At 43.0% G+C, this 25621-nt stretch overlaps 1 protein-coding gene across 3 annotated transcripts in view; it reads left to right on the forward strand.

Moving 5' to 3' along the window:
* LOC116989331 (signal-transducing adaptor protein 1-like) overlaps positions 1–25621 on the forward strand; it is a 77914-nt gene that overhangs the window by 30182 nt on the left and 22111 nt on the right. For 2 of the 3 annotated variants that reach the window (XM_033046597.1, XM_033046600.1), the window contains exon 1: positions 18653–18799. The exons of the other annotated variant lie outside the window; for it this stretch is intronic. In XM_033046597.1, coding sequence (XP_032902488.1) covers positions 18710–18799 — 90 coding nt within the window. In that variant the 5' untranslated portion in view covers positions 18653–18709. Of the gene's footprint in view, positions 1–18652; positions 18800–25621 lie in introns of those variants that run through there. 3 annotated transcript variants of the gene reach the window in all.

The raw sequence follows: 25621 nt of genomic DNA on the forward strand, positions 1-25621 counted from the left end.
TTATAAAAATATTTAAAGTGAAAAAAGTGATAGAGTTGGTTAGTATAGGGTGAAAGAAAAAGAACTACATCTACAATTAGTGTAGTTAGTGATAGCCACACTAACGTGGCTAGAATTCTAAAGTCTTCCGTAGCCTTTGTAAGAAAAAAAAATTTCCAGCTCCGTGCCCGAAGAAAAAAAAAAAGATTATTTCTAACATTCAAATAACTTCTTTGGGAGTAACAAACTTATTTACATACCCATACATACACACACACAATATACATATATATATATATATATATATACATATATATATATATATATATATATATATATATATACCCATATGTATACATACATAAGCACGTAACCCTGCAGAAAAGTTCAAAAACAGCAAAAATTCACAACGTTATTATTCTCTACATATCATATTAATTTTTTCGCTAAATCTATAAATTTAATTTTAAATTGAAAAATAAAGAGAAAAACCGTTAAACTTTATTAATGACGTAGGCTAATTTACCTCTTGCATATCTTCCTATATAATATAAGTATGTAATTCATTTCTACGTTAATCGAAGACTATTAATTATTAATCATTGTTATCAATCATATACAGTATTAAATTTTTATGAGAAATGTTAATGTTAATAATTTTAGTGGTAATATAGATATTTAATAAGTATTAGTTGTTACATATATAGTTAGATATGAATATACAGATAATAATATTGATTAATAAACAAAAATACAAAGATCATGGTTTTATCCAATGTCCTCCGTCCATTTCGGTTTCCGAATGTCCTTAAAGCTCTTAAAAGAACTTTAAAGGTCCTTTTAGATCTGGCTTGACTCCTAAGGAGTAATGTAAATTCTTCAGTCTATGGTCATGTTACCGACTTCTTTGGCATATTCCAGTGCTTTTTCATGGTCTGTAAAAAAGTGCTCCTTGGACTTGTAGAAGACTCTTAGTCTTGCGGGATAAAACAAGCTGTATCTCAAATCAGGCACATTCTTCAGTATTCTCTTTGTCTCAGTGAACAGCGCTCTTTTCTTGAAGACTTCTGCCGGATAATCTCGGTAAATACTGAATCTCACACCTTCAAAAAGGAGCTGTCCGCCTCGAACAATTTTCTTCATTATATCATCAAATTCATGATCCAATTGCACCTTTACGATAATTTGTCTTGGATGGGCATCATCTTGTGTACGACGTCGCTGCGCTCTATGAGCTCGACCGAGTGAAGGTTTGTGATCCAATTTTAAGGCTTTTTGTAATAGGTCTGCCACAAAATCCCGAGTGCCCATTTCCTTCTCACTTCCTTCTTTCACCCCTACAATTCTTAGATTCTTACGTCTTTGACGCCCCTCCAAATCAGTACACTTATCACTTAATTTGATCACCATATCGGAGAGGCGTTGGTTTTCAGTAAGGAGTCGACTTACAGTTTCCGCACTTGTCGTCGCCCATTTCTCAAGTTCGGTCATCGCTGTTCTATGTTGATCAAGTACGTGATGAATGGGGTCCACCTCCGTTTTAACCTTCGTTTCCACCGAAACGAGCCTGGTTTCCAGCACTTCCATCTGATCCTTGATCTCTTCCTCCCTCGTCCTCTTCCAGATTTCCAGCATTTGTTGAACGGTAAAAAGCATTTCTGCTTTAAAATCTACCTTAAAAGAGTCAAGTTCCTCTTTAAACTTCTCTCCAAAGGTTTTCATTTCGGCTGCGAGAAAGGTTTTAAGATCCTCCATTTCAGACTTTTTCTGTTTCATTTTCTTCGGAGGGTCTTCCTGGGCCGTCGTTGTAACTGAGGCCGAGGCCTCTGTAGGGCCTTCCTCTTCCATCTGCGGTTTCCCTTTACCGGCTTTTTTTTGTGTCCCACGGGGGGGGGGGGGGGGTACGTTGTAGCGCCATACCATAAAGTCGCGCGCCTGATGACGTCACGCAGGCAGCCGTTCAGATCGCGATCGCTGCAGGTAAGACCCGATTTTCTCCCGTTTTTAATTTCTTCGGCACGGAGCTAGTTGGCGCTGGACTCAAGCCTCCATAGCGCCACCAGAAGTCCCGTAATAAAGTCTTCCAAGACATTTTATGGAGTTAAATGATTTTTTTTTAAATTTGTGTGAGAATGATCTTTATCAGTTCACCATAAGTACATTCATGGTCACATCGCTAGTTAGAAATCCATTCAATTTATAATGTCTTCCCAGTGATACTGAAACTCAAGAAAAAAACATGATTATTGCAAGGTTGCATGTCTGACGAAGAACAACACTTTGAAAGGCATAGATCTGGATAGAGATGCACCTAATTTGCAACTCCAGCCATTAAAATCATTGACACTGATCACTGCCTTACCAGCTCTCACTCCCTAAGATTTCATAATTCACTGGCATGACTTCCAATCAGTAGGAGTGTTTCCAGCAAAGGGTCAAAGCAAGGCAACAATAAATTGTAATTAAATATGCAGTACTTCTTCTTTTGGTTTTAACTAGTAAAAAGTGGAGTGCCAATTCACTGGATGTTTTCAAGAGAGAGGTAGATTTAGCTCTTAGGGCTAAAGGAATTGTGGGATATGGGGAAAATGCAGGAACGGGGTACTGATTTTAGATGATCAGCCATGATCATATTGAATGGCGGTGCTGAGTCGAAGGGCCGAATGAACGACTCCTGCACCTATTTTTCTAAAACTCTCCCAAAAGTTTTCCTGCATATGTTTTTCCACTGATATATCTTCATGTCGACTGTTAATGCAAACAATGAAGAAGTTCATGTTATCTTAGTCTAGTTTCGAGATATAGCGTGAAAACCGGCCCATCGGCCCACCAAGTCCACGCTGACCAGTGATCTCTGTACACTAGCACCATCCTACATGCTAGGGATAATTTACAATTTTTATCAAATTATCAATTAACCTGTATGTCTTTGGAGTGTGGGAGGAAGCTGGAGCACCCGGTTAAAACCCATGCGATCACAGGGTGAATGGACAAAATCCATATAGACAGTACCCATAGTTGGGATCGAACCCGGGTCTCTGGTTTATTTCAAATGCTCATGTTCAAATTCACTAACAGTAGGTGTAGAGGCTAAGTTCATCTAATTTAATATATTTGAAATGGGAGTGACCATAAAACTACTCAATCAGCACTGGATACAATTCCTTTGATGGGAGAACGGAACCTGGCCAAAGCTTTCGACTAATTTGTAGAAAGGTCACAGACCAGACATATTTCTCCCTGCAAGTATCTCTTTTTATCCCCCACATCACACTACCAAGAGGAGCTGGGAAGTTTCCAGCAGTTTGATCTGCTGGGCCTATCACAAAGACAACAATTATACATAGTAAGATTTAGGAACTGCACGAATTCCCAGTTCAATGCAACATATTTATTGTCTTGTCCTCAGTCAGCAAGGCTCAGTATTAGATTTCCAAGTTTTCTTTAGAAAAATGTTTTTTGATGCCAAAGAAACACAAAGCTCTTATTCATTAAAGACAATCACTAGCAGAATGTGAAAACATTACATCATGGAATCAGGTCTTATATTGCTAGATCATCTGAATGTATAGTGAAAGCCACTTGCTCCATGGATACCAATATTACTGAACCTTGGTTAAATCATGTCCATTTGCACCCTGATCTCAGATACGAGAGTTAGAACAAAGAGCTCTGGCGTAGGGGTACTGACAACAAAGAGGGGCCATTGGGGACTGTAATGAATACTTTGCCTGCCCCCTATAGGTGGTACCTTGTGTATAGTATGCAAAAACAAAGAATTTCACTGACGTGTCAAAAATAGATTGCAAAGCTTCAAGAAGACAGTAAGGGATAGGTAGAGTGCTTATGACACTTAATGCAGTATATTGTTTAAGAAGGAACTGCAGATGCTGGAAAATCGAAGGTAGACAAAAGTGCTGGAGAAACTCAGCGGGTGCAGCAGCATCTATGAAGAGAAGGAAATAAGCAATGTTTCGGGCCGAAACCATTCTTCAGAAGAAGGGTTTGGGCCCAAAATGTTGCCTATTTCCTTTGTTCCATAGATGCTGCTGCACCCGCTGAGTTTCTCCAGCACTTTTGTCTACCTTACTGCAGTATACTTTAGTCAGATTCTGTTCTCTGTTGTCGAGGGACAAGTGACAATCTTAGAACAATAAAATAAGGTGGAATTGAGCTGTGTTGTCTCTTTTGGGGGTGCATGGTTTACAATTGTTGTAAAACTATTCGGAAGAAGGAAAAATGCTGAAGTGCCCCCCACAATAAACAACACATCAAAGGAAAATTCTGTATATGAATTGTTGTTTGTTGAGCAATCTCCAAGATTGCTCCCAGTAATCACTGTATTTGACGCTCTGAAATAAAGTTTTGATTGCCTTGCCCGATCGTATGTTTCAGGTTTTCTTGTTTATTTTGAGGGACAAAGGGGATCCAGTAAAAGTTAATTCTCTAACACAGTACCTTGTTAATTCCACAGATCAAAGTCTCCAAAATAGCTTTGTTTTTGTTAGAAAGATAGACTACTTTAGTTCCCCAACCCATTACCTTCTTCCCAACCTGAAAGCTTTTAAAATCATCAATAACAGATGAACTCATTCTCGTTTGAATACTGATCAATATTCTTTCCTCTATTTAATCAATGAATCAGGAGCGCTGCTTCAACAGATCCCAGCTGGTAATTTTAACTCACATGGGTCTCCTTCACCAGGCATGTCAGTGAGTGATGGCAACTTATTCAATTAGTGCCATGGCTCTCAAGCTCTACCTCACACTCATCATATTAGGTCCTCAAAATTCCATTCCTGTGCACAATAGATTTTTTTTTGCCAGACAATTTAGTTAATTATCACTGGAACAGAAGATCAATAGTCGGTCATACTATCACTCTAACACAATTTAGAATTTAACTTACCTGACAGTTGCTTTGCATCGTTCCTCCTCAACTCTTATGTGACTCGCATTTTCAGAAGGTCAGACCCATTTTACGAGAGGTAGACTTTCTGAGCACAATGCTTTGTTTTAGTTGGACCTGGAGTCTCGCCCAGATTGATGCATTGGCTTCGCGGGCACTTTGGTTTTGGAAGACAATTATTCAGTTTATCGTATATTCTAGTTTCAGGGATGTCTCCAGGAGTACATTCCTCCCCGTAACCAAATGTCTACAAGGACAGACTGCAACCATGGGGTTCTAGATTTGACATGATTGAAGACTGATTAGGCAAATCACTACAACCCAACAGAATCAAGCTGCTAAATGGCAGAGCATACCTTGGCTGCCTTCAATTTGTAAAAAAAGATGAAATGTCCTGCTATAGATCAAATCACATTCAAACTGTGAAAGGACTCAGATTATCTGTTCCGTCATTTCAATACGTTAGAGGGTCCACATAACTGCAAGCTGTTAAAGATCTCAAGCGCGATAAAAATAGCGGTGCACTAATATCTCAATAACCAATGTCAAGCAAATAGTAAACAATATCTCTGAAGACTTCAACATTATATTACAATGATTTTTACATTTACATTGTTTTGCATCGAGTAGACGTTTGTGCAAGTTAACAAACTTGCAAGCTTTTTGCTAAGTTATAAGCAAACTTACCAAAATCACTTAGCAATATCAATAAAAGTCACATTTCTGGAGTTTTCCTTAAACACAACAATGCCACAGAAGGCTGTGGCCAAGTCAATGGATATCTTTAAGGCAAAGATTGATAAGATTCTTGATTAGCACAGGTGTTAGGGGTTATGGGGAGAAGGCAGGAGAATGGGGTTGAGAGGGAAAGATATATCAACCATGATTGAATGCGGAGTAGACTTGATGGGCCGAATGGCCTAATTCTGCTCCCATCACATGAACTTATGCCCTTGAGCACTTAAAATCAATAATAATAGACCAAATAATGGCTAAAGAAAGTTATGGCCAAAGGAGAATTTTCAGAATTGGCTTACTGCTGGGCTATGTGGGAGGAAGCAGCTCAAACAATAGCTGCGCTTTTCAGAATGTATTGTATTGCAGTAGTATTTGTCCCGCTGGTGGGAAAATTGCATTTTCTTAAAATGCAACAGCATGAGGTTAAATGCCTGGCAACGAAATGTGTTTGCAAACTGACTATTAAATTATACAGTTGTTTAAAAACATAGTACTCTCCTTTTAAGCCCAAATTAGATAATAGGACAGGCAGCCTAACTCCCTCCAAGAAAACTGACACTAACAGACAACTTGATTAATAATTGCAAGAATTTGGCAAGGCGTCAGGCCACTCCGGCTGATCCCAGTTCCCTGAACACTCTACTTATCTTGCCTGGTATCCCCATTTGATTTACTCATGCAGTAATTGGAAAATGACTAATTGCATTCACATACAGTAAAACAACAGAAGGTTAAGTCCTCCTTTAATTTTACAAGGAAGAATTTTCTCCTCCCTCAAAACACTTTCTACAACTAATGATGGGACTGGTTTGCACTCACATTAAAAAAATGGTTTACACTTAATATTTTAAAAAATGCAGATTTTGTTTTCAATCTAACTCCATAAATTCAAATGACAGTATATTAATCAAGTGTGGATAGTGAGTGCCTTGAACTCGATTTTCAGCTTTAGGGTGCACTTTTTCCTTCACACAGACATCTAAGGCTAGAAACAACAGAAGTAGATACGACTGAGACCAAAGTGCGGGAGTAACTCAACTGGGCCAGGCAGCATGTCTGGAGAAAAGGAATCGGTGCATTTCGGGTCAATACTCTTCTTCAGACAGAGCCCAAAGAACGGTCTCGACCCCAAAACATCACCTATTCCTTTTCTCCAGAGATGCTGCCTGACCCGCTGGGTTACTCCAGCACTTTGTGTCTATCTTCGGTGTAAACCAGCATCTGCAACTCCTTCAAACACAGAGCAAGACCAATCTTAGCTGGCGTCTTCTAAAATGATTAACAGGATTGTTCGGATTTACTTATAAGCCTCACAAAGCATAATCTAAATTTGACCACAAAGCAGGAGGAAAGGACATGGTGCATTTCTTTGGCAGTTTAAAAATGAGTGAGAGTCTTTAATGTTTTTACTCAATGTCGGTCAGTTTCAAAAGAGCCTGTGTCACGTGCAGTAACAAGTACGGTGATTTTATTTGCATATAGTTCAGCAGCAATCCGATTATACATTAGGCACAATCGTAGCAGAAGAGTGTAAGAGTGTAAGACAGTAGACCACACTGAATCAGTACACAATTCAGGCGTCACGTTTTAAAAATGTTGTGTGTGTGTGTGTGTGTGTGGAGTTTGCTCCGTCTCGGATCACATGGGATGCTTATGAAAGCCTGCTCCTCTACAAAGATGGTTGATAGTGTAACTGGTAAATTGTACCCAGTTTTTGGTGGGTGGAAAGGGAAAAACATACAGTTGATGCAAGTGAGCAAATGGCAAGGAACAGGAAGAATTAGACTTTTCGGAATGCCGAGGGCTAGTACCGATTTGTTGAACCGAATGGCCTATACTGTATGAAAATATCAGGATATGCTGGGGCATGGAGGAATTGTATCAATTATTTTCATAAAGTAACATACGAACAATCACTTTAAAAAAAAAAGTAAAACAGACAGTATTGGAGTAACTGGGCAGGTCAGGCAGCATCTCTGGATGGAATGGACAACAATGTTTAGGATCTGGATTCTTCAGAATCATTTTTTTCTTGAAAATTGCCAATTTCGGCAAGAATAAATCTTCATATGTGCAAGCAAATGCCTTGTACGTGAGCAAGCCATTATGAATGCATTTTCCAAATACAAGGCGTAGCTATGGGCACGCGCATGGGCTCTAGCTATGCCTGCTTCTTTGTAGGTTACGTCGAACAATCTTTGTTTGAGGCGTACCAGGGTCCTATCCACAAACTCTACCTCTGCTACATCGGCGACTGCATTGGTGCCACCTCCTGCACCCACACACAACTCACGGACTTCATCCATTTCACCATTAACTTCCATCCGGCACACAAATACACCTGGACCATTTCCGACATTTCCCTACTATTTCTAGACCTTACTATCTCCATCGCAGGTGATAGACTACTGATCGACATCTACTATAAACCCACTGGCTCCCATGGCTTTCTGGACTTCACTTCTTCCCACCCTGCTTCCTGTAAGGACTCCATCCCCTACTCCCAATTCCTCCATCTACGCCGCATCTGCACCCAGGATGTGTTGTCCACACCAGGGCATCAGAGATGTCCTCATTCTTCAGGGAACGGGGGTTCCTCTCTTCTACTATAGATGAGGCACTCACCAGGGTCTCTTCTATACCCCATAACTCTGCTCTCATTCCCCACACCCCCACTCGTAACAAAGGCAGAGTCCCCCGTGTTCTCACCTTCCACCCTACCAGCCGTCATGTGCAACAAATAATCCTCCGACATTTTCACCACCTCCACCGGGATCCCACCACTGGCCATATCTTCCCATTTCCTCCCGTCTGCTTTCTGCAGAGACCGCACCCTCTATAAGTCCCTGGTCAATTCGTCTCTTCCCACCCAAACCATCCCTTCTCCTGGCACTTTCCCTTGCAACCGCAGGAAATGTTACACTTGTCGCTTTACCTCCCCCCTTGACTCCATTCAAGGACCCAAGCATTCTTTCCAGGTGCGGCAGAGGTTCACCTGCACCTCCTCCAACCTCATCTATTGCATCCGCTGCTCTAGGTGTCAGCTGCTCTACATCGGTGAGACCAAGCGTTGGCTTGGCGATCGCTTCGCCCAACACCTCCGCTCGATTTGCAATAACTAACCTGATCTCCCGGTGGCTCAGCAGTTCAACTCCCAATCCCATTCCGAATCCGACCTTTCTGGCCTGGGCCTCCTCCATGGCCAGAGTGAGGATCACCGTAAATTGGAGGAGCAGCACCTCATATTTCACTTGGGCAGTTTACACCCCAGCGGTATGAACATTGACTTCTCTAATTTCAGATAGTCCCCGTTTTCTCCTCCCCTTCTCAGCTCTCCCTCAGCCCACTGTCTCCGCCTCTTCCTTTCTTCTTCCCGCCCCCTCCTCCCAATCCTCACATCAGCCTGAAGAAGGGTCTTGACCAGAAACGTTGCCTATTTCCTTCGCTCCATAGATGCTGCCTCACCCGCTGAGTTTCTCCAGCATTTTAGTCTACCATTATTAATGCATGTTGCCGAGGGATCGGTGCAAACTCCTATGTACAAAACACCCGAGTAAATGGCGACCCCGGACAAGGCAGTAAAGATACCCCAAGAATCAAAAGATAGGTAACCACTGTGAACTATCATATCTTTATTATGTTCTTGGCCTTGCACAAACACAAGATGCAAAAAAAAAAAACCTGGTGCAATTAATTTTTAACAGTAAACATTTAACTCGCGAAATGCTGACTTTTATATACATTCTACAATCAGATGTTGAAGCCAACATAATACACAGAAATCCAAACTGAAATTTTTACAAGTAAAAATAAATACTGATGACTCTGCGCCTGGTTTCCATTTCTCTCTAAAAGATTTTTGAAACACTTAAATTTAATCCTGCACATTACTTTCACTGTCAGTACAAGCCTCAAAAATGAAGTTCTCCAACAATTAGCATCTCTCAATTACCCTCTGCATTTACTACTGTTCGTTAGAGGGGCCTTCAGCGTCTCTCGACATGTTCCACATTTAAGCTAGCCCCTCTGTGACACGTGTTAACCCAGCTAAAGCATAACGGGAAAACTCACATCAATACAAGCACAGAAAGGTTAGGCCAAACACAGCTTTATTACACAGAGCAAGTGCGTCACAAATACCTGTTCCAACAAAAGAGGTAGTAAAATGCAGAGAGCGCATTAAAAAGCCATTGAAAAATACCAACAAATTAACTTCCTTTTTAACTTGGCCTCATCTGCGGAGATCTGGTACCCAGATGCACAGGTGACCTATGCCAAGAGTTCAAATCACCACATCGTTCACCAAGTGATTCATTTAAAAAAACCCATCTGTATGAAAACCTGAATTGGGTTTATACATCGCCAAAATAAATCTCCATGTCCACAGAAACTGTTTTGTTCATTAATGGTCTGAAAAGACGGATTCCAAAAGACTGTAGCATTTTGCACGGTTCCCAGCCATTATGGGGGAGGGGGGCGGCAGGAATGCGTTCCTCCGGTATAAGTGATCTTGAGAGAGTTTCCCAGTCTGCGATGTGTACGTGCACAAACCACAACCTGGAAATAGCCCCTTGCTCCAGTCACTGGTTCAGCTTTCTCCTCAAAACAACCGTTTCACAGAATAGAATACATTTTGCTTCAGTGGTAAAAAGCAGCCAGCAGCGAAGGGCTTAAAGCTTCAAAGGATGAAGCATTCGTTATCTTGCTCAGGAGAGGGGATATGAAGGGGGCAGAGGAATCCTCCGCTTGCCTCATTGTTCTCAGTCAAGGCGAGTATTAATTACCATTGGACAATTTTGGAAGTTGTTTTCAAATCGACTATTTACTGTGAAGCTTCCATTTTATAAAATCAAAGTGAATGCAGAGGTTTAATTTGGCTTCTTATTGTAATAAAGGCCAAAAGGAAATGCAAGGCTAAACTATCTTGTTTTCCCATCTACGGAGCAACGGTATATGAAAAGCTAAATCGGCAAAAAGTAGTTAAGTGGGTTCAGAATTTCCTTCGTGATCATGGCTACTCAGGCTCAGCAGTGCAGTCATTATTTGATGCACAATTCACTGTAGGTAATATCCAGTCGGGGGAGGTGGGAAATGCTTTTGATCTGCTCTATTGAGGAATTTTACCGTGATGCCCATTACTTTTCACTGTCTCAGTTCTATAATCCAATTTCCAGGTGGCCATTCCCAGTACCTTGACTTTAAATGAACAGAAGGCACAAGTATAGAATTAGCTACAATAATTGTATTTAGATCCCAGCTCTGGAGATTTTCTCCTCTCCATTGAATGCAGAGAAACTTGGGCCATGGGACCCCCTGTTTTACAATAGGATGCTTCCCAAGGTCAAAATATATTAAAACGCCAAGTTACCTTTCGAGGAAGATCACATACTATCCCAATAGCCTGACCAATGGTTGACTGCTACGAGTTTGTCCAGTTTTAAAACCATTTCAAAATTTACAGCTTACGATCAATTTTCTAGTAATTGTTCTCATCAGAAATGAAAGACCAATCACAATATTCCATTTCTGAAGGCAGTGCCAGACTCAATAACGTCAAATTTTAGAAGGCCAACTTTCACGCCTTGGTTTGCAGAATCCAAATTGAGTCTTCGGTTTTCTTCAAGGCAAGTTTCGAGGCACAGCCTTGGATTTGTATGATATGGTGCAGTTAAATGGAAGCTCGGTGATGATCTCTATGTTAGGCTAGCATTGGAGCTACTAGTGCCACTGTTACGTTTCTGCAGCGATTTCACAGCATTTGGTACCTGAAGTCCTGTTTGCACAATAAAGCTACCGCACCACACCTGAAGAAAGAGGAAACACACAGGCACAGTCAGTACAAAACATGCAATGAGAAGAACTCAATCACGCGTGTTTGAGTGAGTGCGTGTGCAAAGAGATGCAATCTAAAGAAATAGGAAGGGGTGGTGGACAGGAGAAAGACAAGACCGAGCCACCACACAGGACGAAATGGAGAGATAGAGTCAGGGCTGGAGAGATTTTGTTTAGTTTAGGGAACAGGTCCTTCTGCCCACCGAGTATGCACCATCCAGTGACCCGCAGACACTAACACTATCTTACACGGACTATGGACAATTTTACCAAGCCAATTAACCTACAAACCTCCTCATCTTTGTAGTGTGGGAGGAAACCAGAGCACCCGGAAAAAATTCACGCAGGTCACAGGGAGAATGGTCAAACCCCATAGAGACAGCAGCCGCAGTCAGGATTGAACCTGCATCTCTGGCCTGTAAGGCAGCAATTTTACCACTACGCCACCGTACCGATACAGCAAGGAACCCAGGCGTTCAGCCTACTGAGTCCGCACCGAGCAAAAAACACCCCTTTTATACTAAGCCCATTCTTCCCTCATTCTATTAACTCCCTCACAGCTTCTACCTCTCACCTATGCACTAGAGGCAAATTACAATGGTCAATTGAGTGACTGTCACATATTTGGGATGTGGGAGGAAACTGTAGATGATATATGCATGTGACCCTTAATATAGTTACCTCATCACTACTAACCACTCCCCATATCACAAGTATAATAGTAAGATTAAACGAGAACTTACCAGTTTGAAGTTTGATCTGTATTTTATGAGGAGTTACGATGAGGGATTACGTGAAGAACCCGCTCAGTGCGCAGGCGCGGCATACTTCCAAGCAGCGGTGTGGAATCACAGATAGACACAGTTATTTTGAAGTAAACATAGTAAAGATAAGGAGACATCAATTTATTAGTTTGATCCATATAATGAGGGTGGGAGCGGAGGGCACGTAATCCCTCATCGTAACTCCTCATAAAATACAGATCAAACTTCAAACTGGTAAGTTCTCGTTTAATCTTACTATTTTACTTCGGAGTCACGTGAGTGACTACGTGAAGATTTCAAAGCTCTGTGATTTCAAACCGTGTAACAGTTTCATTTCACTCACTGCCGAAGTTCTTGAGGGAGGAAGTGTTATCGTAATGAACCAATGAGTCTATTTGTAGAAAAACACAATGGTATTTTTTAAACAATAACAACAAAGAATTAAGTTGCTCCCCTGGGCTTAAATTAAATATTTGCAGTTCGTAAATCTTTACTGCAAATAAACCAGGTTTTGCCAACGGCTTATTATAAAATTTCTGAACGGTCTTTTCCCTTCCCACCATCCTGCTGTAGCCAGGATGTGGTCTATAGGCATGTCCATTCTTTAGCCGTCGACATGGATGCTGCCCTGGTGGAATAAAATTTGTACATGTTAGTGTTTATCCCAGCAGTTTCTAGCACCTGCTTGAGCCATCTCGCAATGGTTTGGCTCGTACCCCACCATAAGGTTTTTGTGACTGACCCACAAGGCTTTTCATCTCCCTCGAATATTCTGGTTGTGTCTATATAGGATAGTAGGTGGGTCATGGCACATAACCGTGGTTCTGGTGGGTAAGCCACGACTGGATTAGGTGTTCCTGGTCTGCTCTGTTTGACCAGTCGCTGGATAACGACAGATCTGGTCTGGAGCTGTGATCATGTTGTCCAGTCGCAATAGGTGTAGTGACTGGACCCTCTGAGCGGATACAAGTGCCATCAACATGAGCGTCTTTAGTGTAGCTTGCTCGAGGCCGGGGGATCTGGCTGGTGGCCATTCCCTGAGATATGTCAGGACCACACTGATATCCCAAATATGGGTATACCTGGGCTTAGGGCTTGATATTGTAAATGCCCTTCATCAGTTTTACCACCAGTGGATGGGATCCCATCGCCTGTTGTCCTGCCGCTGGTTTGAGATAAGCAGAAAGAGCACTCTGCGCTGTGTTGATGGCACTGTAGCTGATTCCTACATCGTGGTGTAGATGGCCAGGAACTCCAGTATGTTGGTGGCTGTAGCTGTTTCGTATGTTGTCCATGTTTCCTGGCAGTACTTCTCCCTTTTTTGATGCTGGTTAAGTACTGCCTCTTGGTGGATGTTCGAAGGGATGCCGACATGGTGGTGATGGTTTGTTTGGACAATCCCAGTTCCAGGTAAGGTCTGTTCAAGCTTGCAACCCAGGCGTTTAATTTTCTCATGGCATGGGTGTTTAGCTTACCTGGTAGGTAAGTAGCTGATAGCCAAATATGTCTTTCGACATACCATTGCCAAATCATGTTGACCAATTTGTCGCATGATAATGATTTTATGCCACCCATATGGTTAATATAAGCCATCACCGTAGTATTTATCAATTTGTAACCGAAAATGCAAGTGCTGCATATTAGATAAATATGCTTTTAAACCATAAAAGGCACCCAACATCTCTAGATAGTTAATGCCCAGTGTAAGTAGTAATTATGACTCTAGTTTAGTCCATCTACCACTTGTGCTGGATATGGAGTTAGTCGCTCCCCAGCCTTGAGCACTGGCATCTGTTTGAATAACTAAAGTAGGGTTAGTGATAAAGATAGGGCTGAAACTATGCCAAACGTTTTCTGCCCACCACTGTAGCTCTGATATTGCTTCAGTGGGTAAGTTCATGACACGATCATAGTGACCTGTATGTCGTTTTATTGCCCGTACCTTTGCTCTCTGTAAATTTTTTGATAGTGCAAAGGTCCGAATTGTGTAGCCGGAAATGCTGATACCATTTCCCCAATTACTCTTGCTACTTGTCGAATAGTTGGTCGCTCGTTGACCATTAATTTGTTGCATGATTGTGCTAATTCAACCATTTTTGCCTTTGGCAAGGTAACAGTCATATGGACTGAGTTAATTGTGAAGCCCAGGTAGTCCATGATAGTGGATGGCTTCAACTTAGATTTATCTGGATGTAGGACGAACCCCAGAGTTTCGAGGAGCTGTTTTGTAGCTGATACTGCTGCCACAGCCAATTCCATCGTTTTCCCTACTATGAGAACATCCTCCAGATATGCCATGACAATATGTTTTTGTTTTCTTAGTATTTCTATGGCTGGGTTCAATATTTTGGTGAATAATCTTGGGCTGAAGTTCGCCCATAGGGCAATGCTTTGTACCATCCAGATAAATTTTAGGTATCTGCGATGATCCTTGTATATGGGTACTAGATAGTAAGCATCTTTAAGATAAATGCTTGCCATGAAGTGTCCTTTGGAATTCAGTTGTTTGGCAGTAACATATGTCTCCATTTTGAAATGTATATACTTAACAAATTTGTTTAGTGATGTTAAGTCAATGATGATGCGACAGACACCATCTTTTTTGGTTTTAGTGAATATATTCGATACAAATTCCAAAGGTTCATGTTTGGTCTTTTCGATGACCCCCTTTGTGATAAGTCTCACCAGTTCAGCTTGTCCCTCACGTTTCTTTTTGACGGAGGGAGAAATACCCTTTGGGGCCATTGTTGAACTGGCGGCGTTTTTTCTGACATGAATTGTATTTTATATCCTGTAATGTTGTTGAGTATATACTTGTCACTCGTGACCATACCCCATGCTTCTTTAAACAAGTGTAATCTCCCCCCTGTTAATAAAGCACCCTTATTCTCTATATGCTGGTAGGGACCAGACCCACCTACCTCCATGGTTATTGGCGATTCTGTTTCTTCATTTTCCTGAAGATTTTGTTCTGACGTGCTGGCGATGTTGGGGGGAGGCGCATTTTCCAGGGGGTCCGCTGCGGGCCCTGATCTGAAAGATCTTTGGGGATAATGTGCGGACCCCAAGCGTTCACCAGTCCCATATTGCGGACGTCGACTGGTGGATGCCGTGGGGTGCTGCCGCTTGGGTATCGGAGGTCTTGGTTTGCTCGTCCCGAGGCCTGCCCTCATTAGGCCGAAGGTTTTTGATGCTTCCTGCATCTCCTTCAGTTTTTTATTGAAATCTTTCCCAAATAGCAGCGCGTCCGTCTCCGCAGCTGGGGCTTTACACAAGCCAGCAAATTTGGGATTGAGGGCAGGTCTTATGTTTCCCTCCGGAGATTGTTGATCTCAAATTGTGTGGTACACATTAATGCCAGCACATCCTGCTGGCAGGTATCCATCTCCGTGGTCTCCACGGAACGAGCAAAGGCTGTGATGGCTGACGTCAGGAGCCTTAGGATCCGCTGTAGCTTGAGTTCTTGGGTCTGGATGTGTGACCCACATGCCCCCAAATTTGGCTGTTGACACTTTTTACTTTGAGGGCCTCACCGTTTTCTGGTGCTGTGTTGTTTCAGCACCTCAGCGAGCACCTTTTCCAGTAATGGTTGATGCTGGCCGCAATTCTTGGTTCCAGCGGTGCTCCAGCCCGTGGGGTTGCTACAAGCGGTCCATCACACCCAACAGCTCTTCATGTTCCTGCACCCCTGGCATACTCCCGAATTCGTCCGCCTGCCCCTGTTCCAGACCAGCCCAGCCCTGGTCACCAATGCTAGCCTCCAATAATGAGGGAGCAAAGGGCAGTGCATGAAGCACTGTGGAGGGGGTGCCTGACCTCCCTCCGCGAGAGCGCTCTTTCTGCGCATCTCGCTGGAGCTGCTCCAATTGCTGTTGGATGCAGCTCAGGCGGCTGTCTCTCCTCCATTTAGGTGGAGACATGTCCCCGTCCGACGAATCGGATGCCACCGGCCGGATGCCTGTTCGGATGGCTAGACATCCAGCCCGCAGTTCAGGCACTAGCGGGATTGGGCTCGGCGCGGTGATGGGGATAGTGGGGCGACCGGTAATTGTTCCTACCGCCTGTTGCTGCCCCCCCTGCAATGGAACGCTCCTCCGCTGGAGTCGAGCGGGGGACAGGTTCTTCTGGAGCTTTTGCCTTGTAGTAGCGAGAGCGCCCCTCAAGCAGCGCGTTTCGCAGGCACTGCTCCGTGAGCCGCTCCAGCGGCTCAGGCGGCTCTCTCTCCCCCCGTGCGGGTGGAGAGACGTCCCGTCCGACATCGGGAAACACCTGCCGGATGCCTCTCGAGTAGCTATGCGTCCAGCCCGCTGCTTCAGGTACTAGCGGGCTGGCCTCGGCACGGTGTCGGGGAATTACGGAACACCGGGTAACGCTCCTACCGCCTGTTGCTGCCCCCCTCCCCAATGGGAAAACGGGGGACAGTTTTGTTCCAGAGCCTTTTTCTCTGCCTGTAAAAAACACAAGCAGAAAAAGGCTCACCTGTAAAAGAAAACCCGACCTCAGGGTACTCACCTGACGGTCCGGTTCATCCTGTAACGGGACAGCCTAACTCCCGTTGCGGCCGCTGTTGCACTGCTGGCGTAATGCCGCACCTGCGCACTGAGCGGGTTCTTCACGTAGTCACTCACGTGACTCTGAAGTAAAATTACAACCTCCCCACCCACATATCGCTCTCTAGTTTCCGTGACAGACCACGTACAGCTAGTGCTCTCTGTAATGCCACAGTATGAATAAAAGAAGTAAAGTCACAGTGTGTTGATAACACATCTTTACATGGTGTCAGAAGTAAACCTTTACATGGTTTACATTTACGGTCTCTCGGCCCCTCACTTTCTATCTTCTCGATTCCAACTGCATTACCCTGTTGGGCATCCAAGCATGCCAGGACCTGGGCCTGGTCTCCTTCCACCGTGACATCCACAAGGTGCAGGCCCTAATGGACCCGTTGGCTGAATATCCCTGACCGCTTTGATGACGAGCTGGGCAAGCTGCCCTACAACTACAAGATTGTCGTCGACCGCAAGGTCGTGCCAGTGGTCCGTGTGCCACACCGTGTCCCCTTCGCCATGAAGGACAAAGTAGAATCGACGCTGCACAGCATGGTAAAAATAGGCATCCTAAAGGCGGTCAGCGAACCCACCAAGTGGGTCTCCACCATGGTTGTTGCCGCGAAAAAGGAAAAAAGCGAAATACGCATTTGCATCAACCCCAAAGACCTAAACCTTGCCATCAAACGCCCGCACTACCCAATGAGAACATTAGAGGACGTCACTGCACAGGTTGGTCCGGCCACAATCTTTTCTGTCCTCGATGCCAAGAGCTCCTTCTGGCAGATACCGCTTGACGAGCATTCCTCCGACCTGACAACTTTCAGCACCCCCTTCGGCAGATTTAAGTTCCTCCGAATGCCATTCGGAATCAACTCTGCCAGCGAGGTGTTCCAACGGACAATGGAGCAACTGTTTGCCGGTCTACCGTGTGCCATCATCGTTGACGACATTCTGGTCTACGGTAAGGATGTCGCTGAGCACGATTTCAACCTCCGCCAAGTCCTAGACCGGACCCGGAAGATCAACTTGAAACTAAACCCCAAGAAGTGCCGATTACGCGTCCCCGAGGTCACATATGTTGGACATGTATTCACAGCCTCGGGGCTGAAACCCGACCCACAAAAAACGGCTGCCATCTCCGAGATGTCATCACTCACTGATGTGCCCAGCCTGCAACGTTTCCTGAGCATGGTAAACTACCTGGGGAAGTTCATCCCCGACCTCAGCGAGCTCAGCGCACCCCTGAGGGATTTGATAAAGAAGGACACGGCCTGGGCTTGGTTCCCTCAACACCAAAAAGCCTTCGACATCCTTAAGTCCAAGCTGATCAGTACCCCCACACTTACATTTTTTGACCTGCAGCGTCCCATTATCATCACCTGCGACGCCTCTCAGTTCGGGCTCGGTGCCGCTTGTCTACAGCTCCATGACGGCCTGCAACTGCCAGTCTCCTACGCGTCCCGTACCATGACCCCTGCCGAACAGCACTACGCACAGATCGAGAAGGAGTTACAGGCCGTGGTGTTTGCCTGCTCCAAATTCAAGGACTATATAATATGCAACACTTTCACCATCGAAACAGATCACCAGCCACTTGTCACCATCCTCAACAAGTCGATCCATGTTGCCTCATCCCGACTGCAGCGCATGATGCTTCCACTCGGCATTGTCGTAATGCTGTAAACTATTCACGTGTACCTGGCGTCAGGTAACAGAGGACCAGCAATCTGTGGCATGTCAGGAATTTGGAAGCAACCCGAGCAGATTCCCCAGATCCAATCGATGTTGGCTAGGGGCGGGACCCACCTTGATCCACTTACCCCTCAGGGGACCGGAATGAACATATATATCCTTCACACTTCCTGGAACAAGCACTTAGAACAACTCACTCAAGTCGTCATTCGTGAAGATAGTCCGCTCCTGCTAACTCAACCAGTATGGCATCCCCGAGGCCAGATAAACCCAGAGCCTGCCTTGTCCCGAACTACTACGAAGGTTACTTAGAAAAGATGGAGAATAAAAGCCAGGTAAGTACTTTTTTTAATCGATCAATTACAATTTCGCTATCGTCGTTTTTATAATGAATTTTACGTGTATATTAAAATGCTGACAGGTGCTTTGGAAAGACTCCTGTAACTCGGTTAGTCGATTACTAGTAGCTTATTGGTGTCAACCATCAGGCTATTAAACACCACAGCCTCCAAATAGGCTTCGAACTACATAGGCTTGGGGAATGTTATTTTTGACTTTGCACTATTATTGTTTATATAAAACACACACATATAACAACTTTTCTCGTTTATTTATTTGTTATGTGGAAGAACATTTAATATATGGAGACATGTTTTATATATAACATGTCTCCATATATTAAACTTGTTTTGTTCATTATGGCTCTTTACAGAGTAATAGTCAGATAAGTAAGTATGCTTACATATATGTTATACCTCTGTAAGTAATAATTTCATTGTTTGGTTTCGGAACATTTGACAATAAAAACACTCTTGACTCGTTTGCCAATGGTAAAAATAACGTGTCATAGATGGTGTAGCAGGTAATGGCTTGAAATTTGGGACAGACAACCCCTACACTGCAAGCTCCACAGTCAGCGGTGAGGTAGGCATTGAAGGTGGATTTGTTACCTGGTGGGTCATCTGGTGAAATAATATAAAACTTTACAAAAAAATTAGTAATACTTCTGAGATTAAAGTCTGTGATACTCTGGGGTTTTTTTGGCCTCTATTTGGTGACCTATTCTGCAGCTCAAATTTTTTTTGCACTTGGAGGAGGTTCTGTTATCTTCCTCTCTAAAAGTATATTCCATTGGGAGGAGCCCAGCAACTTCTTGCATTTAATTTAAAAAGTCAAAATAAACCACATATAATCGTAACCATTTCAAGTGACTAATTTTCCAGGTTAAAAAGTGCAAATGTCTCGGATTCCTACTTGTCAATCTCCAAGTCCTCTTTGCTGATTGTGACAGAAACTGTGTCGGAAGGAACTGCAGAATCTGGTTTACACCGAAAATAGACATAAAATGCCGGAGTAACTCGGCGGGATAGACAGCATCTCTGGATAGAAGGAATGGGTGACGTTTCAGATTGAGACCCTGAAGAAGGGTCTTCTCCCGAAATGTCACCCATTCCTTTTATCCAGAGATGCTGCCTGTCCCACCGAGTTACTCCCATCATTTCATCTCTTTGTGATGGAAACTGTTACTTGTGATTTGATTTTTGAGAGATTTGGGTTTCACTAGTTTGTTGGACAAGTTGGTGGGTCGAAGTGTTAATGTTTGCCGCGGTTGTTATTGTGGGATTAGAAAGCAAATTGCTACATTATCCTAAATTACTGCTGCAATTTATAGTGTTGGTATTTGGCTAAACAATTTTAAACAGGAGTGTTAATGAATATGTGAGAGAGAATAGTTTACAGGGGAATAAGTGTAGGTAATGGAACTTTGAGCGCCAGCTTAAACTTAATAGGTCAAATGACCTCTTAATGTGTTGTGACAAAATATGAGATGGAACATGATAAACTAGAAAATAGACACAAAATGCTGGAGTAACTCAGCATGACAGGCAGCATGTCTGGAGAGAAGGAATGGGTGACCTTTTGGGTCGAGACGCCTGAAGAATCGTCACCCATTCCTTCTCTCCAGAGATGTTGCCTGTCCCACTGAGTTACTCCAGCATGTTGTGCCTATCTTCAAAACTAGCATCTGCAGATCCTTCCAACACTGTAAACATTTGATCATGTTTGTTGCTTTACAGTCTTGGTAATGCAGTTTAGCTACCTATTAACTTTGCTAATATAACTGTTGATTCGATCTGCTTTACAATATGTTTGCAAAGGAACTTTGTAGTTTCATCCTGAGCTGCGTTAAAACCAATTTAAACTTTGGAGGACAAAATGAATTCAAAAAGAGTTCATAAACCTTTGTATAACATATAGGTGTCATAGTTCCTAAATCAACACAGAAGACCATTTATTCCCTGCTCATTCACAACAGAGCTATCCTATTTGTCTTATTTATTCATCTCCCCTCCCCTCATTTTTCCTGTAGCCCTCCAATTTATTATTTCTCTTTCTCAAATACTAATCACCCCCCCCCCTTTTAATTGTTTGACTACTTAATTACACCGGTTAATTGGCTGCTGTAAATTACCCCCAACCAGTACACCATTGGGAGGAAACTGAAGTACCGGGGGAAACTCACACAATCACAGAGAAAACATACTAAGTCCACGTAGACAGGTGAGGATAGAATCCAGATCCCAAGAGATGTGAGGCAACAGCACTGAGTGCCAAGCTAAAAGAAGGTAATTCAGTTGGTCACAAAGTATTGGGGTAACTTGGGTCAGAATACCCTTTGTAATGGTATTCTAATCCACTGAGCTACTCCAGCACTTTATGTCCTTTTCTGTATTAACCAGCAGTTCTTTATTTCTACTTATTTCAGTGGGCGTTAAAAATAGGTACAATTAACTAAAGGGTTGGATGTATCTGTGGCATTCGAGGTGTTTTATCAAAACTGAACGTGTGGGTCTCGACCCGAAATGTCGCTCATTCCTTTTCTCCAGAGATGCTGCCTCATCTGCTGAGCTACTCCAGCATTTTGTGTCTACCTTCGATTTAAACCAGCATCTGCAGTTCTTTCTTACACACGTGAGCCCCAGGGCTCTGTTCAGGGAAGCTTTAATGTTTATAATTTGTGTAAATTACACAGTTTCAGACATTCAATGCATAGCAATTATATTTGCTAATGATGCAAATTGGGGTGGAATAAGTGAATCGTTAGGAACGGTGGCAATTAATTAACAAGTTGGACGAAGAAAAAATAGTCTGAAGAGGAGTCTCGAAACGCCATCTATTCCTTTTCTCTAGAGATGCTAACTGACCTGCTGAGTTACTCCAGCATTTTGTGCCGAATGTCTCTTGATACTTATGGGGAGAAGGGGTTATGGGGAGAAGGCAGGAGAATGGGGTTAGGAGGGAGCGATACATCAGCCATGATTGTATGGCGGAGTAGACTTGATGGGCCAAATGGCCTAATTTTACTCCTATCACTTATGATCTCTTATGCCCAAGCCATGACCAGTTCTGACCTCCTGCATTTACCTACTGTACACATGGTTGTTGGAGTGTGATTAAAATTAAAATTCTGCCTCGCGTGCTTTCCCAAAGAACCTAAAACCAACCTGCGGTCCAATGGCTGGTATTAATTAATTCAACAAAGGTTGCAATTTAAAGATATGATTCATCAATCTATGTCACACTAACCTAGTTTGGCTGTGCGTGCATTTTCATCATCTTTATTTTTAAAACTCCATGTTTTTATTTCTTGTGAAATTTGGGAATTTGACACTAATTTAAAATGTGTGACTGAATTTAATGTGTGTAATATAAACACACGAGTAGTATCGGGATGTAAAATTCTAAAATGCTCCAAGCACTTTTGGGTGTGTGGGAAGGTTATATTGTTCCAGTTCTTCCAGTTCTGCTAGATTTCTACTGACCAGAGAAAACTGCCACAAAACACAATGTGTCTCCCCTTCTGCTGTAATGCTAACAGGATACACCCGCCTCCTCCATAAAAATCCTCTACTTTTGTCTGTTTTTCTCTCCCATGGCAGGAGTGCACAATTAAAGCCAAAAAAGGAAACTGAAAAAGCTGGAAGCACTCGGCATGTCAGTCAGATTCTGTGTGAAGAGAAACGGTTAATATTACGGGTTGGAGACCGCCAGAACTAGCAAAGGGAAAATGCACATTAATTCTACATTTAACGATCAGCTGCGTTTTTAATAACCTTTCACTTGACTGAGGGATTGTCAGTGCATAACAGGATCCTGGCATTAAATGTCAGGATGATGGCTTGTTGATGCTATTGAAAACGGGTTTCAATAGGATTTGAATCAGAATGTGCATTTTGAACCCAAAATATTACGAAGAAGAAGTATTCTTCTCACAAATCTAGATAACTTCCGTTTTCCAACATCTCGGGTGATTCTAGTTTTTTTCCCCCCTCCTGAATTGCAGCGCTCCTTTGGTACAGTAACAGAATGTCAGTCTGGATCACCTCGACAAGTCTCTGGTCTATGACCAAAACCAATACTTTCTGACTGAGACACAAGGTTGACAGTAGGACTTTGGACAAAGTGCACATCACTTCCTGACTATCACCCCCACGCCACTTCTACAAAGGAAGGATTACATTCTTGGTAAAAAAACTCTACCCTGGTGCCATTACTATACAATAGTGAAGCAGCCTTACCAAAATACCGTGTCGATTTTTAAAAACTTTTTTTCCTTTTTGATTTTAACTTTTGAGGTCGATATGAAATTCCCCATTCCTCATTTTTTTTTCTTCAAATATTTTTCATCTCCTTCCTTGTAACCTTAAGGAATCAAATAATCAATCTCATCTAAGGTTCCGTGTTTATCATTTTGAAGACGTGCTGTAAACATTACCTGGATTGACTTGATTCTTGACATAACCTGGCGTTTGGCCAGAAGTGAGAATATTTGCAGTATTAGAACAACTCAGTTACTGTAAGTGCATCTTGCTTCCTGATGCCAATGTGAATAATACGTTACCACATCGCACGTATACTCCCATAACATGTCTGTCCACGTAGACATACAAAACAACAATTTGCATTTAGAAGTTTTCTTTTTTAATCCCATTCTTTGTTTCCTCTGATCCTTTGAATGTCCAGGTATGCTAGAAACTAGCCTTTCATCACTGGAATCTGAATTCATATCAGACTGAACTGATTAGTTTAGAGATACAGAGCGGAAGCAGGCCCTTCGGCCCATCGAGTCCATGCCGACCAGCGGTCCCCGCACACTAGCATTATCCTGCACACTAGGGACAATTTACAATTTTGCTGAAGCTAATTAACCTTCAAAACTGTGCATCTTTGGAGTTGGGAGGAAACAGGAGCACTCAGAAAAAACCCACGCAGTCACGGGGAGGACGTACAAACTCTGTATAGACAGCACCCATAGTCAGGATCGAACCCAGGTCCCTGCATCTATAAGACAGCAACTCTGTCGCTGCGCCACCATGCCGTCCCATACGTTAGTCATTATTTTGCTCTGTGATGGACAGAAAGGTTATGCATAACTTGATTTTGAAATGGTCTCCATTAGGTTCAGAGATGACTCATGAATAGTATAAAAGCATCTCTTGAGTACTGTATTAACAACTGATGTAGCATTTACAACTTTACTCTGTGAAAGGCTGGTTTGAGAGAAATGTCACGTTGGAGCAGTTATGAGATTAGACCCGAGACATGTCGAAGGCCAATGTACAGGGAGAGTTCCTATGCATCTGCACCACCTGCACCTAATGCAGATTTAGACACTTAAAAAATAATTAATGCATGTATGCAGTGAACAGTTTGCCATCAGTGGTCACATGACAGTACATTGATGCTGAAAATCAGGAATAAAAGAAAATTGTTGGAACACTCAGCTGGATAGGTAATGTCTGTTGTGAAAGCATGAAAATTAATATATCAACTCTGTTGATCAAAAAAAACTGAGAGGAATGTGTCTGTCTGTGTGCGTGTCTTTGCCTAGTGAAAGATAATGCTGGGTATTTGCAACATTTTTAGCCATTGAGTTATATTAGCAAAGGTGTTTTTCTCTTTATCTCTATATGGTATTTGCAAGTCATTGTCTGACAAGTATGCCTTTGAGTGTGTGATGCGTAACTTGACAAATCTCTATTTTATCAACATGGGTTCGTGTCAGTTGGTGCTGATAGATGGACTGGAAGAACTCTTTTTTTTTTTTTTACACATTCTTTTTCTGGATTTGGGTCTGGATCAGCCAGACCAACCCGTTCCTGCCCACTGCTAAATGTCCTTTAGAATAAAGTGGTGTGCTGTTTTCGTGAACCACTGCAGTTCTTCTGGGGAGGGCACCTCAATAGCATGTTGGGTTGGGAGTTCCAATATTTACAGCTGGTAATGACAAAAGACCAGCAATATTTCCAAATCGGTAAAAATACTTGCAGGGAACCTGCAGATAGTGGTGTTTCCATCCACCTAGTGCCTATGTACTTCTTACTGGTGGAGGTCACAAGTTTAGGAGGTGCTGTCGGGGTAGCCTTGCTGAACAACTGCAGTGCACTTTGTAGATGTACGCATTGCAGTCTCTGTATACTGGTGATGGTAAGTGGAGAGTGTTTGATCACACACCTGACATTAGTGTTTTGGGAAAATGTTGGTGTGAGCCTTGGGGTGTCCGGAGTTGATTCAGTTGCCACAGGCTGCCAATTCTGTAGCCAGCACTTAGTGTTTGTTTAGTTGGTCCAGTTGAGTTTGGGGTCAGCGGTGGCCCTCAAGATATCGATGAAGGGGACCGATTGATCGTAATGAGGTGAGGTGAGTAGTTAGATTCTCACTTGTAGGAGTTGGTTATCACCTGGCGTTTTAATGGTGTGAATGTTGGCCAAGCCTGAATGCCCCTTGGGTTTTGCTGCAAGTTGGTATAGGTTGCTCCTTTTGCTGAGTTGCAAGTGGAAGTAAACTTTGTACAATCATTAGGGAACATCCCCACTTCTGACATTATAATGGGAGGAAGATCATCGATGAAGCAGCTGACGATAATTGGGCTTTGGACTCCAAATTGAGGAAGCTCGGTGCAAGGATCATTGATCCCTGACTACCATTTTGGTGGTGCAGCTGGTAGAGCTGCTGCCTCACAGCATCAGAGACCTGGTTCGATCCTGACCTCGGGAGCTGTCTGTATGGAGGTTACATATTCTCCCTGTGACTGTGTGGATTTCCTCTGGATGCTCCGATTTCCTCCCACATCCCAAAGTTGTGCAGGTTTGTAG

This window comes from Amblyraja radiata, chromosome 29 (assembly GCF_010909765.2).
Source record: "Amblyraja radiata isolate CabotCenter1 chromosome 29, sAmbRad1.1.pri, whole genome shotgun sequence".
Classification (NCBI taxonomy): domain Eukaryota; kingdom Metazoa; phylum Chordata; class Chondrichthyes; order Rajiformes; family Rajidae; genus Amblyraja; species Amblyraja radiata.